Raw genomic sequence first — 13,420 nt, 5'->3', positions numbered from 1 at the left:
CACACCAGAGCAGACTCGGCGGTAACAGTCGTGCCTCACGGCGAGAAGGACCTGGGTTGTATTCTTGGCTCGGGTGCCTGTGTGGAGTTTGTATGATCGCGCCCTGCTCTCCGTGGGCTTTCTCCGCGTCCTCTAGTTTCCTCCCATCGCTAACAACAAACAATTTAGTCCAATTGAGCCAAGAAGCGCTTTTGTAAATGGCGATTGGTGTTGGTCACACATCCCAAAGCAGGACACCCTCCTGTAACAGGAACTTCAAACTCAGCGTAACTTTATTGGGGAAATAATTACGGTCATACGATTCATGTCTCCCCCTTACATGTCGTTTAAAAAATACGTTGCCATTTTATTATTAACACCGCTGGCCGAGTTGCGTCGACCTCAACCTACGGTCTTATGCCGCCATCCTTTCTAGTATCCGTCACCTCTCAGCCTTCGCATCCACCTTTCCTGTACATGAACCACTTTGTATAGCGCATAAAGAAATGTAGCGTACTGTAGGGAACAATATATTATTTATGTAGTGTTTGGCGATTGTTTATTTTAGTGTACTGTATCTTATTGTACCCTGCATAATTTGTGTTCAAGTTTACTGCTGTTACACTAGTGTTGAGTGCAGCATTTTTAATCACTTAATGTAACGTTGTGGGTACGTCTACAGCTTCACCGTACCCTCCGTTGCGTTTAGCTCACGTGGCGTGCAGACAACGATCGCATTTATTGAAGTCGTTTCGATATTCGTCGCAACTTTCCGGAACGCAACCCCCGATGTAAACCGAGGCATTGCTGCATTATAATTATTTTCGTATTTTGACGTGACGTCAGTGGCACAGGTGGGAATATAAAAAAAAAAATTCCCCGTTACATTTCAACGTAGCTGCGCCTAACCGTGTCGCGCCGAGTGGTGTATTGTGACGACCGCGCAATGGGTGCGTGGGCAGAGCGAGAGAAGGAATTCGCGTCCGTGACGATGCCGCGAGGGTAGCAACTCGAGACCTCTTTGACCGAGTGCAGCAGCTCATCCCTCTGCAGCGTCGCGTCGTTCACCAGCAGCGCCATGTCCATGTGCTGCTGGCCCAGCGCTCGCTCAAACTCCAGCTGCTCCTTCCGCCGCATCTCCTGGAACCGCGGCGCACGCGTTTCACACGGCGACACCAACCAACCGGTCGATCTTTCGTTTTTACGTGCCAACGTCGCCCTCAAATGAAGTAGCCATCGGCGCACATCGCACCAGAACGGGAACGGCACAGGGGGCACGGAGCAACGGGAATGAGAAGAGAAACCCGTCACGACCCTCAGCGGCTAACGCCGACCGAGCAAAGTAAATTTCAACCGCGCACAAAATAAAGTGCAACCGTGCGCAACGAATAGCATAGGAAAGGTAAGTAGTAAATGCAAATGAGATAAATGAAAGGTAAAAAACAGTTTTTAATTTTACGTGGAAGACAAGTCTGACTAGGTGTCTTGCAAAGACCACAGAATTGAGAGACACTTGGTAGAAAGGCCCCGGGGTGTTCCAGATTTTTGGAGCTGCTCCCTAAAGCCACGGCCTCAACAATCATGGGTGGTGACGTGGCCTGAAGCTCGCGATGAATCGGCTGTCGGATCGACTAGGAGCAGAATCGATACAATAGATGCCTCGATTTAACTTTCTTCCATATATGGGCTGATCTGCACAGGAACTTTCGTCCAGGACAAAAGAGCGTTATAACGAAACAGCGTTATAACGAAACAGCGTTACAACGAGACAGCGCTATAAGAGTGTTGTATATGTCGGGTTATGAGAGGCAGCGCTATAAGAGGCAGCGCTATAAGAGGCACGCCTGCACTAAGTTGGGATGACACAGAAATATCATCACGAATTCGATACTACTACAGACTATGTCTGTGGAATAAAGCGCCTCCCTTCGTGATAGCCTTGTTATCTAAGCATGACCCCACACTCCGCTGGCCTGCTATTTTGAACACAAGCTGCAATGCAAGCTTCTGCAGAAAGGAACGCAAACAGCATTATTAGAACCATGCAAGGCAGCGCCTTGCAAGTAACCACAGAGTCAGGTGTGACACGGCATTTCGCGAACACGTCATAATCGTGACCCAACTAACCTTTTTGTTTTCAAATTCCTTGAATTTGTCCTGAAAAACAAAAGTTGGGGGAAGTCGTTACCAGACCGTTCACCGTCACTGAACCTGTGCTCGCGCCAGAAGCATCCATTGCGAACACATCTCTCTGCTCAATTAGCAAGCTGCGTTAGAGCAACATCACGGCCACCTTGCACGCAGGTTTATAAATAGCTGGCACCGATAACGACAGTCTCCATCCACATCTGAACAAAGAAAAACATAAAACTATTCATGTTTACATTGCGGCGTCGTTCATGCAATTAAATCTAACAATCGCTGCGGAACCACGGTCAAGCGGGACGGGTGGCAGATGCGTGCTCCTTCGCTATTTATGCTAATACGTCTCTTCCTAGAAATTGCAAGGATCGACGCCCGGGCGAGACGACGCGCAGGTAGGGCACGCGCAGGGCCGCACGGCGGTGCGTGGCACGGGCAGAAAAGGCCACCGAGGAGCATAAAGCATCAGGCAAACTCCGGTGGGCATCCTCGCAACGGCGGCTTTTGGCTAACCATCGAACAAAGACGGTTCACCGCATCGCGTCAAATGAGCATCTGGAATGCTCTTCCGATATTAGGAAGCCACTGGAGCTATGGACTTGTCAAACATCTAGATTGAAAACTATTTTCTTTAGGGGTGTTGTCCTTCCCCCGGCACCTCCCGATTAGCAGGGTTGTCTACGCATGGTGCGAAAGAAGTTCAACATACACACATACCCACACCAACATCACCAAACCGCAACCATTACTACCACAGCCAACACTGCCACCACATACCAGATTGAAAACGAATTTCTTTAGAACTGCTTTTTTGTGTTTGGTTTGTTGTCCTTCCCCCGCACCTCCGATTAGCACAGTTTGCTACATACAGCGAGAAAGAATTTCAACATACGTATGACCCACCTGCCACGCGGCTTGCTGAAGGCTGTGCTGGAGCTCGGCGTTGTCCGTCACGTCGGGGCAGCGCTGGGGGCTCGCGGTGAGGACGGACAAGAGGTGCTGGGACGGCGGGGAGTACTCGAGGCCGGATTCTGCATCATGAGACCAGGTAAGGGCAGAACCGTCACCGCAAAACCAACGGCCACTGCCGATTGCATAACCACCACGCCTTCGCCATCGCCTTCTACCTTCAGTTGACACTTGACCTCCAAGGACAAGTCTTCGACCCTCATCGCCATCGTCTGGATTCAGATCTTGCTCTTGGTCGCCAATCTCTGCGTGCCATTTCAACGCCTGTCCCAGTAACCTGCCCCTCCGCCGTGCTGCACAGTATCCCACCCAACGGAACCTCTTTTCTCATGATTACTTCTACAGTGCTTTCCTAGCACGTTGTGTTGTAAACTTCTAAGTTGCAGACCCGATCCCGATGCATAATGCTCATCATATTCCACACAGCTATATACACAATGTGACGTTATCACAATTAAACTAATGCTTCTCTACGAATTCAAGTGATCCAGATGGTAATCTATTCGACTTGACTTCTCACCACACTTACAACCACAACCACATTGCCCTGATCCTCAGATCACACAACTGGCTCCCAATACAATCATTCCTTGCAGCAGCAGCTTTTGGCCGGCGATCGAACAAAGATGGTGTTACCACATCGCGCGATTTCAGATACGCTTCTGCGGGCGTCTGGAACGCTCTTACTTCCGATACGAGGAAGCCACTGCAGCTATGCACTTTTAAATCCAGATTAAAAACGAATTTGTTTATAAATGCTTGTTGTATTTAGTCGGTTGTCCTTCCCCGCACCTCCGATCAGCACGGTTGGCTATGTATAATGCGAAAGAAGTTCAACATACATACAGGGACTCCATAAATATGAGTGTGCTGTACTAGTGACGAATTGGCATGTTCTGTTTACGTGACAACCCTTACTAGTTGGCTGTGTCAGGTGGTGGCGGGTTTAACGACACGTTTATATATTTACGCGATCTAACCCAAAAAACCTCTGCTATGGATGATATTGGTCGTGAAAGCCGGCGTGTTATACAGAGACTCCTCTACTTATGAACAAGTTAAGTTCCAGAGGTCTGTCGATTTCAAACATGTTGTATGGCATGTACACTAAACATGACGAATGATTTTAAAAGTTGTATAATTTGCTGCGGATGCCACTGGTTCTTCACGTTCTACAGATGTAGATGCCACTGGTTCTTCACGTTCTACAGATGTAGATGCCACTGGTTCTTCACGTTCTACAGATGTAGATGCCACCTCCGCCGTCTATCGCGCGGTGGTTGAATTTACGACTTTCGGTCCAAACACGTAACTGGACATACGGAGAGGTTTGTTCGTATCTCCGAATGTTTGCAAGTCGAATGTTTGTAAGTAGGAGTCCCTGTACATAGAACCTTATGAACCCTATGATCCTACAGCGATAAAATGAGGCTTGGTGTTGCTGTGGCCAAAGTGCTCAACTTACAATCGGACCGCGAGGTGTCCAAAACCACATCGGGCGGGGGGGGGGGGGTGATTGAGTTCGCCGTGATCATCCCCTCTAACAAAGGTCAAGCGACCACCACGGTGCAAGCGGCCACGAGCGGGTGGCTGCTCTACGAGGTGTGCCGGTGCACTGTGGTGGCGACCGCTAGCGCCAGCGAGCCGACCTTCGCACAGGAAGCGCTTGACAGCCTCGGTGCCCTGCCGGACGACGTCCTGCGGCGGAAAGGAGATCCTCCCCACGTCCAACTGCAGCGTCTGGCGCAAACAACAGCAGGAGGAGGAATAAGCAGTGGACGCTACTGCAAGTGGCTCTGCTGCAACTGAAGCGCAACGAACGGTTCCTGCCCCTGCCTTCCCCTGCACGGTGCTATACAAGATTGTCACATTTCAGGGGGTCACAATTCAAGAATCGATTCTTTTTGCTCCTCAATTGGACTGCCTCGCAGGGTTTCGTAAACCTCCCTTGTTCATCTCGTTAGCCTAAAAGTATGACGATTGTAATATACAGGCGGTCCCCCACTTTTACGACGTTACAATGTGTTCCTGGAAACCCCATCATATATCGGAGGGTATTTTCCCATAGGCAGTAGAAACATTGAGAAACATTACTTGCGTACGTATTTTTCCTTTTATCAGCCATATCTAAAGGGGTTCAACAAATAAAAATCCACAAAAACACTTAAGCTCTACGCCAAGTCACATCGGAAACCAAACCGACACTGTTCAAATGCGTTCGGAGTCGTGCCGGAAGACGCATCATAAATCAAGTTTTATATTTCTGCATTGATCCATAGTGAAGTGATATAAACGTTGTAAACGTGGATCGCCCTAAAATCGGATCGTCGTAAATCGAAGACCGCCTGTACAAATAATTCGCAGTCCATGTGGAGCATCTACTGCTAGATGAAGGCCTCCTCATGCTGGATGCTCTTTAGATCAAACTGACAAAAGTTAACATTTTCATAAGTGTTACATGCATTGTAAATAATCGTTCTTTACACTCACGATTGTACGCAGCTATGGTGAGCGGAAAAGTTTGTTTAAATGAATGAATAATTCTAAGACTACCAATCCACATTGTGAAATTTAACACGTAAACTTTCGCGACCAATATTATGCATAACTAGCTTGTTTGCCCGTCCTAGGACGGAAGCTGTAATATTTACGAAAAAATTGAGCAGAGGATAATTGTATGTCGTGTAAATTTAATGTCAGTGAATCCTGCACGAAAGTATGTCAAACACTTCACTGCAGTTCAATGTAGCGCTGTATTAATGGCAGTGAATCTGGCACAAAACGAAGTCATAAAACACCTCACTTCATGTCACTGTAGCACTTTATATAGCTGACCTTCAATTTGTTCAAATTTACTGCTCTGATACTTTATTCTCTTCTGCTTTCGGTTTGTTGCGGTTGAACCCAAATCAAGAGCCGAATGGCTCACAGGGTAAACCCTAATAAATAAATAACTGAAATGAAACTGCTGGGGTTGAAATAAATTGGAATTCGATACAATATCTGGAAAATCACTGAGAAATGTCTATTTTACCATAATGCAGAAGCATAAATTAGACTTATCTTTAGTGTCAAGTGCTGAAGAAATACAGACACCAAATCCACTTTGTTGCTGCGTAGAATTATTTATTAGATTCACTTTCAATAAAGAAATGTCAAACTTAAAGCGAATTTGCAAAAAATATATTTCCACTCGACCTTCTTCTGCGTGAGTGTAAAAATCCACCAACTCATGAATATTAATGATGGGGGAGGGGGGGGTGCGGCATGTGGAGTGACGTCACGCGCATTACACACAAACAGACATTCTGGGCTCATCATAGCAACAATAACGTTTTTTTTAGTTAGATCGCATAAATATGTGTTAACCCACCACCACCCGACACACCCAATGAGTAAAGTTTGTCACGTAAATGCAACGTGTTCAAATTAGTTACTACTTCAGCACACCGGTGCTTTGGTGACTAAACCCACAACAACGTTTGCTATTTGAGTACCGTGCCGTTTCGCTGGTAATCACAACCAACTTCATCGGGCGATTGTTGCAAGAAATCAGTGGCTGTGTCAGATGGTGGTTTGGCTAACGACACATTTATATTTTTCGCGATGGAACCCAGAAGAAAAACCCTTATTACGAACTACATTATGCACCGCAATGCGACGTGGCAACGGCTCACGCCTGAGAGTGATCTGAGGTGCTGAGATAAAAGCCTTGGGGCGACGACGACGACGTTCCAAGGCCTTCCATTCCAGGCCATGAACTTTCCGTGCCCCTCATACGAACAAGGCAGTGAGTCTGTATACATAAGTTACAATAGTCACCAATTATCTGTTATATTTTTTCTGTAACTTAATTGTAATTGTACGTTGATCAGCCTGAAAATATTCTGCACGAGCTGACTTGCACTACAGGGATTTTATTATGAAACATTGATTAATATTCTTTCAATATTTTCGATTTCTCACGAGATACGGAAAATTTTGTGCCGAATTCTATTTTCTTCATTGCTGTGGTGTATTCGTTTTGCTCTTGTCATGTGTGATCCAGGTCACACGTGACTAACCTGGCCTCTCTCTCGTGTGTTCTCACTTTGCTCAGCAACAATCCACTTGACACCTACCTCGAGCGTGCGAATATGAGCCAGGCTGAGCGGAAGTTTGGAGATCTGGTTGAGGCTGATGTCCAAGTTCCTCAAACTCTGCAAGCCGTCCAGATCCTTCGGCAATTCCGATATCTTGTTATCTTATCAGACAGCAGCAGCAGCAGCAGCAACAGCAACAGCAGCAGCAGCAGCATCGCCAACACAGCGATATTAGATACCGTCACTAGAAAGGGACGGCGCAAGGCGGGGCTGCCGTGGCGTTCCTCCGCACCTCGCGACGCCGCTGAACTATTTGAAATCCGAATGCACGACAGTGGCTGCCGAGAAGAGAGCAGCACGTCCGGCCTGGCAATCCGGGGACTGCCCTCTTCAGCGTTCATGCGCAAGGTCTGCGGTCACTCGTGTGCTGCTCATATCAGTCGACTGAATCGTACAAAGACACGCGGATCATGCTAAGAAGTTTCTCTCAGGCAGTCATCGTTCTTCCGATGCCGACTCTATGGCATCTTTTACCCGGCTGGGTGACGGCGTGGTTAGAGCGTTCAACTCACAAGCGGAAGTCCACGGCTTCCAAGGAGTCCTGAGGTGGCCATGTGGCTCGTGTCGGAGCACTAAGCAGGCAGGCACTGAGATTCTGCATTTGAATACAGGTTTCAGCCACCCGTGGTTAAACCAGGTTCTCAAATGTAGCCAGTTCATGGTCTCAACCTAACCATCAATGACTACAAAATAAAACCTATCATTGAACTTTGCTTTTGACTTAGTTTGGCTTATTCCAGCTCTGAGAATTAAGCAATTTTGTTCAATTGACATGTGATAAACACTTTTCTGGATATATAAATATAAGGTATGTTTCTCTTGTGATATACAGATGCAAGTGAAAGTGGGTTCATAAGCAATTACGTGATGTCATCTATGATACAGGGTGGTGCACCGCTAGCTCCAAAAAATCAAGTCTTTGTCTAATGGCGACGCCAACCGCTCAACTGGAATAAAACTGGGGGGAGGGGGGGGGGGCAAGAGATACAAAAATAAGTATAACCCGTAAAAACAAAGTTTTTCACTATAAATCCTTTATATGCGTGGCAGCGAACTTAATATAAAGGATTTAAAAATATATTCGCCTGTGGAGGACGCGGGGATCAATCCCGCGACCTTTGGCATGGGAAGCGAGGGCGTTACCAACTGCGCTACTCCACCACGGCCTGTGGAGGGGTTACGCTCTGGGCTCTTATACTGTGACGTTCAGCCAAAGCCATGAATGAGTTATATTTAAATATATGTAAAATAAAAAAAATTTGCCTAAAAAGTGTAAAATTTTGGGAATTTTTTTTCACGAACATTAATTGTCTGGCACAACGAGTCTGTGTGGAAAATGTCAGCTCGATTGGATCACGGGAAATGGGTTAAAAAACGACCGAAAGATTTGCACGGTCGTAAGCAAGCAAGCAAGCACGCAAGCAAGCAAGCATGCGAACTTAATATAAAGGATTAAAAAAGTGTGGGAGTTCAAATCTGGGTCAGAGGTCAACTCGGCCATCATGCTTCTTGGGTTGATAAATGAGTACCACTTTGTGCAAAGTAAACAATGTTAATCCATACCTGTCAACCCATACCGGTTTACCCGCATTCTTGTACAGCGAAATTGGGTTTTCAGGTCCATAGGGTGTACAGCCGTTTCAATATGGGAAAAAAGGTCTATTTGTTATTGTTTCTCCTATGTGATGGGAATTTGTAGGATGAACGTTGAGATTTATAAGAGCACGGGGTGACCAATAAGGTCTGAATTGGTCTGTAATAAGGTAGGCACCGATAAGGGGTTGAACGGTATGTTCATCCTACTCATTTATTTGTGACCCATGAATGTCTTAAACTTGGCGAAACTTTGACATCGTGGCAAACGGAATCCCAGGCGCGCAGGCAAGGCCCTCTTTGCTTACCCCGCACGTTGAGCGTCTGCAGCTGTCTCAACCGAACCACGGATTCGGGCAGCGCCATCAAATTGTTGCCCTCGACATTCAGCACCTGGGAAACGAGAAAAAAAAAGGACCGGCTACCGTTTCATCACCGGGTAGAGTTTACTGGAGCAGCGTCACGGCGTCACGGTAGCGCGTTTGTACGCTTGCTGCAGGAGGGGTCGCGGTTCAAACACCCGGCAAGCCCGCCCTGGTTATCGCGGCGATCGACCGTGGCCGTAAAATACACGCCGCTTCTCGGTGGAGGCGAACAATCCCATGACGCAATTAGAAAAAGAGCTTGCCACAGTGTGCCAGTGTCATGGTCCAAATTTGAAAGAAAAACCAAAACATTTGAAAATTACTCAGTTCGGAAACACCCCCTAGTGTGAAACTACTGCATCTCTGTGATAATAAGGGTGCGAATATAAAAATGTACTATCTTACTTTCTTATCTGAGCGACAAAGAGCACGGTGGCAGAGCCTCAACACTTACATTAAGAACCTAGGAGAGGGACTGTGTTGATTGATTGACTATGCACCACGGACGATGTTAGATGTTAGATGCCAGCAATCCAGTGCTCTTCAGGCAAGGGATGGTGGATCACATAGATGTGGGGAACTTACAAATTCTCTAGGCCTTGGCGTGACCAAAAGACGGCAGGTGATGTGGCCTTGTGCGAGTGGTGGCATTTCTCTGGGTACTCATGTTCAGGTTTATTTTCTTGAACCAGGTGAGAACTCAAGAGACAAGGATGAGCATCATCTGCAAGAAGTGACCTGGGCCATCAGTCTGCCAGTAGGGGGGCGATGATTGCGATGTATAATCCCAACTCAGTAAAAGGTTTCCTCTCATATACAAAACCCTTCTTTAAAAAAACAATAGGCCAAATATTCAGACTCAGAACCCTCTTGAAATAGTTTTAAGACTCAGCGAGGTTTTCCTGGATAAATGATTAAGACGACATATTTATACTCTTTGGTTCTTTTGGTAAAGTCACATAGTTAGAAATAAAATAAAACAAATCACTACGTTTCGATTGCAACACAAGCAATCATCATCAGGTGGGAAAACCACATCAAGAAAAAACTGCTGAAGTGGGAGAGAGCTGCCATTATTATTATAATATTAGAAGTTCAAGGCCTCAGGGAAGTTCTTAGCTCACATTTCCTCCACCGTATCCAACGTTGTGCTTGCCTCTTTACGTTGTCAAACAGCCTTCCATCCCTTCATTGCCAAGCAGCGCTTTTCTTTTCAAACTCGTGTATTTTTTTTCCCTTCCAAACCTCCTTCTCGAGCTTCCTCCGGCAAACTTTCACCTCTGACAATATGCGCTGCTCAGCTGTTTTGGTCCTCTGTGAGTGTAGCTCCAATTCGACTCTGTGAAATCCCCTCCAGAGCTTTCGGCATTATTCGCCCCGTCAATCTCATTCTCTCATTCGACACCACAGCCACATCGCAAAATGTCCAGCATTCTGATGTCGTCCCTTTCTCAATGGCCACATCTCAGCGCAATACAAAACCATCCTCCGCACTCAGGGTGTTTGTGCGTCTCTGTAATTCCCAACTCATCCGTCGTGTGAGCAGCTTTGCTCTCACCGAATGTAGGTTTTCTCAAGGCAGTGTTCATTCTAATATCCCTCGAGCATCTGCCGCCTTGTTTTACAAAAACACTTCCCAGATACGTGACCTGTCTCGCCCATTCTAGCTCAATGTGATATTTTTCCATGTTTCCAAAAATGTTTATAATTATAATCGATCAACTTTCTTTCTCTTAACACTGTCTATCAGCTCCTCATCTCTGCTAGCATCACGGTAGTTTCTACAGCCACTCTCTCATCGTCCCTCTTCCTTGTCGGTGATACTAAACCTAACTCATTCATTATTATCGGGATGCATGTGTAGAGGAGTAAAATGGGGACGTGACATCAGGTGTGCCTGTTCAGTGCGATGACGTCACGTCTCCTAGAGTACTTAAGGGAGACTCCGTGACGAAAGCGGGGTCACTGTTGGAACGGGTAGAGTACGAAGGGTGAAGAGGGAACCAGGGGTAGAGAGAGGGATCGAATAGTGAGTCTGGGGAGAAGCCGGTGGTAGCCGATAGAGGTGCTCTCTCTCCGGTCGGTGGAGTTGGCAGTCCCCGATCCGACACGAGAGACCGGAGCTAGCCGGGCAGGAACCAGGACTCAGTGTAGGACCCCTAGCCCCTGGGAGTTGTGTACCCTTGTGTGTTATTGTTCACCTTTAATAAACCTTGGCGAAAGCCCATAACTTACCTCCGTCTACGAGTGCGTCCGTGGGAACTCCCCAACACATGCATTAATCCTGCCTCCGACTTTAGGATGCAGTCTCTACACTTGACGAACTGCCCAAGACTCCAAGAGCCAAACTGAGGCAGCCTATTAGATTTTTTTAAGACTAAGCGGAAGAACCTCTCAAATTGGCCGGCAAGGCATCGTTAACCTTGGAGATGAGGTAATCTGCAGAGGACATCATTAACCTTGCACGGAACATGGTTCAGACGTTGGGCTGATTATTGCCACGCTGCCTCATTGACTTATAATGTTCACTTACCTGCAGAGCTGAGAGTTGCCACATCTCTTCAGGCAGAGCCTTGAGCTTGTTGGCATGCAGATCCAGCACCTGCACCACGAGGCTGTGTTAATATCCACGTGGATGAGATAACTGACCTCACACAGGAAAAGGGTGGCAGGAGGAGTCATGGATATGTCCAGGTCCCATTATGGAGAGCAGTAAGTCCCCTTCGTCAAAATGCATGTTTTTTTAAATGGTTTAAATAATTCATTATTGATTTGTTTAACACGTAGGCTTTCGGGACCAGTATTATCCATGTAGTGGGTCAGAAACCAGGGGAGACACCAGTTGAGGTAACACGATATTTATTAACACGCTACTTTCTACAGGGTCCCTAACACAAGGGGTAGCGGCCCCTTCACCCGATACCTGGGGAGGTATGGCCTCCGGACTACACGGGCCTAACACTGGGACCCCGCTAATTCCCCGTCCTCCGGCTAGGGGCCCTAGGGGAGGCCATGCTGACCGTGCCAGGGTCTTCGGGTCCTGACCACTGGCCTCACTCAGCTGCGGCCCTTAGAAGGACGGCGGAGCCTGGGGTCCAGGGTCCTATCCACAGCCCGGCCTTCAGTCTTCGGCTTGGAGGTGACGGACTCTATCGTTGCGAGGCCCGACTTGTATACAGGTCCGGGGCTTGCTTCCAGAACCTTCCACCAGGTCCTGGAAGGGTGACGTCATCCCCCCATCTCCCTTCCCGGGGTTTGGGGGATTGTGTCCCAGGATCCGTTATCCCAGAGATCACCGTTGGCCCCTTTGGCCATAGTCCTTTAACATTGGCGTCGTCACTCTTCCGCCCCCTGTTGACCCAATAGTGATGCTACCCGCTGACAACATGGGGAGTGCGGAATAACACCTTAACATACGTAAGAGATTTTTTTTTGGGTTAGTAAGGTTTGTCACGTAAACAAAAAATGGCAATTAGTTCCTAGTGGCTTTACTCTCCAACACACCGGTGTGCTGAACTAGTAACTAATTGGCGTGTGTAGAGCAAGCGTCACTTCAATAAAGTAAAAATAAAACAATTTGTAACGCGCACAAAACAGTTCAACCGTCGTTCGATCGCGAACTCGGTTCCTCGTGTGCCATCTTTAAACCAGTGCGGCGCCTTCAGCTGACCACTGAAGGTAGAGGGGAGGTTTGACTGCCTTTGTATGCACTGCGGGAGATTGTTCCATAATGCTGGGGTAGTCATAGAGGAATGCGCTCAGCCACAGCAGCTCAATGATAAAGTTTTGAACCCAACATGGAGGTTTCTCCCTGCTCTAACGAGCTTTGCTCCACTCAAATAACAGCGGTTACCCCATGGATAGATATCGCTTCCTGCCATGGGAAAGTGGAATTTTCTATGCTAGCACAGGGCCTTCAACAGACACGAGCACCACTCCACTGATTATTTAAACAGAGAGACACGCTGAGTGACTTGTGATTGTTATAGTGATTCTCAGTGCGTTGGTAACACCTCCAAGAGTCACCTTCAAGCCAGAGAAGTCCAAGATGTTTCCACCACTGGTGAGAGAGGTGAGACAGTTTGTGTGAAGGATCAGGACCTGGAAATAAAAACATGACACACCCAGGCTACAGGTATGTACACAATGCAACAGCACACAAAGACCCCCAGTGTAGCAGTATATATTTAAGGTCAAGTGCTCTTACAAGGCTGGCGCGGCACTCACGAT

At 47.3% G+C, this 13,420-nt stretch overlaps 1 protein-coding gene across 1 annotated transcript in view; it reads right to left on the bottom strand.

The window, feature by feature from the left end:
- The window catches only part of LRSAM1 (leucine rich repeat and sterile alpha motif containing 1), a 43,357-nt gene that overhangs the window by 21,759 nt on the left and 8,178 nt on the right, over positions 1-13,420 (bottom strand). Inside the window, exons 4-11 of the mRNA XM_061571555.1 lie at positions 13,217-13,291; positions 11,724-11,792; positions 9,134-9,218; positions 7,212-7,333; positions 4,740-4,830; positions 3,025-3,152; positions 2,107-2,136; positions 997-1,119 (exon numbers count right to left, since the gene is read on the bottom strand). Coding sequence (XP_061427539.1) covers positions 997-1,119; positions 2,107-2,136; positions 3,025-3,152; positions 4,740-4,830; positions 7,212-7,333; positions 9,134-9,218; positions 11,724-11,792; positions 13,217-13,291 — 723 coding nt within the window. The remainder of the gene's footprint in view (positions 1-996; positions 1,120-2,106; positions 2,137-3,024; positions 3,153-4,739; positions 4,831-7,211; positions 7,334-9,133; positions 9,219-11,723; positions 11,793-13,216; positions 13,292-13,420) is intronic.

Source organism: Lethenteron reissneri, chromosome 48 (assembly GCF_015708825.2).
Source record: "Lethenteron reissneri isolate LAM-NWPU_2019-01 chromosome 48, ASM1570882v1, whole genome shotgun sequence".
Lineage (NCBI taxonomy): Eukaryota > Metazoa > Chordata > Hyperoartia > Petromyzontiformes > Petromyzontidae > Lethenteron > Lethenteron reissneri.
Note: the sequence above shows the minus strand (reverse complement) of the source record. Positions and strands in the feature narration are given on the sequence as shown.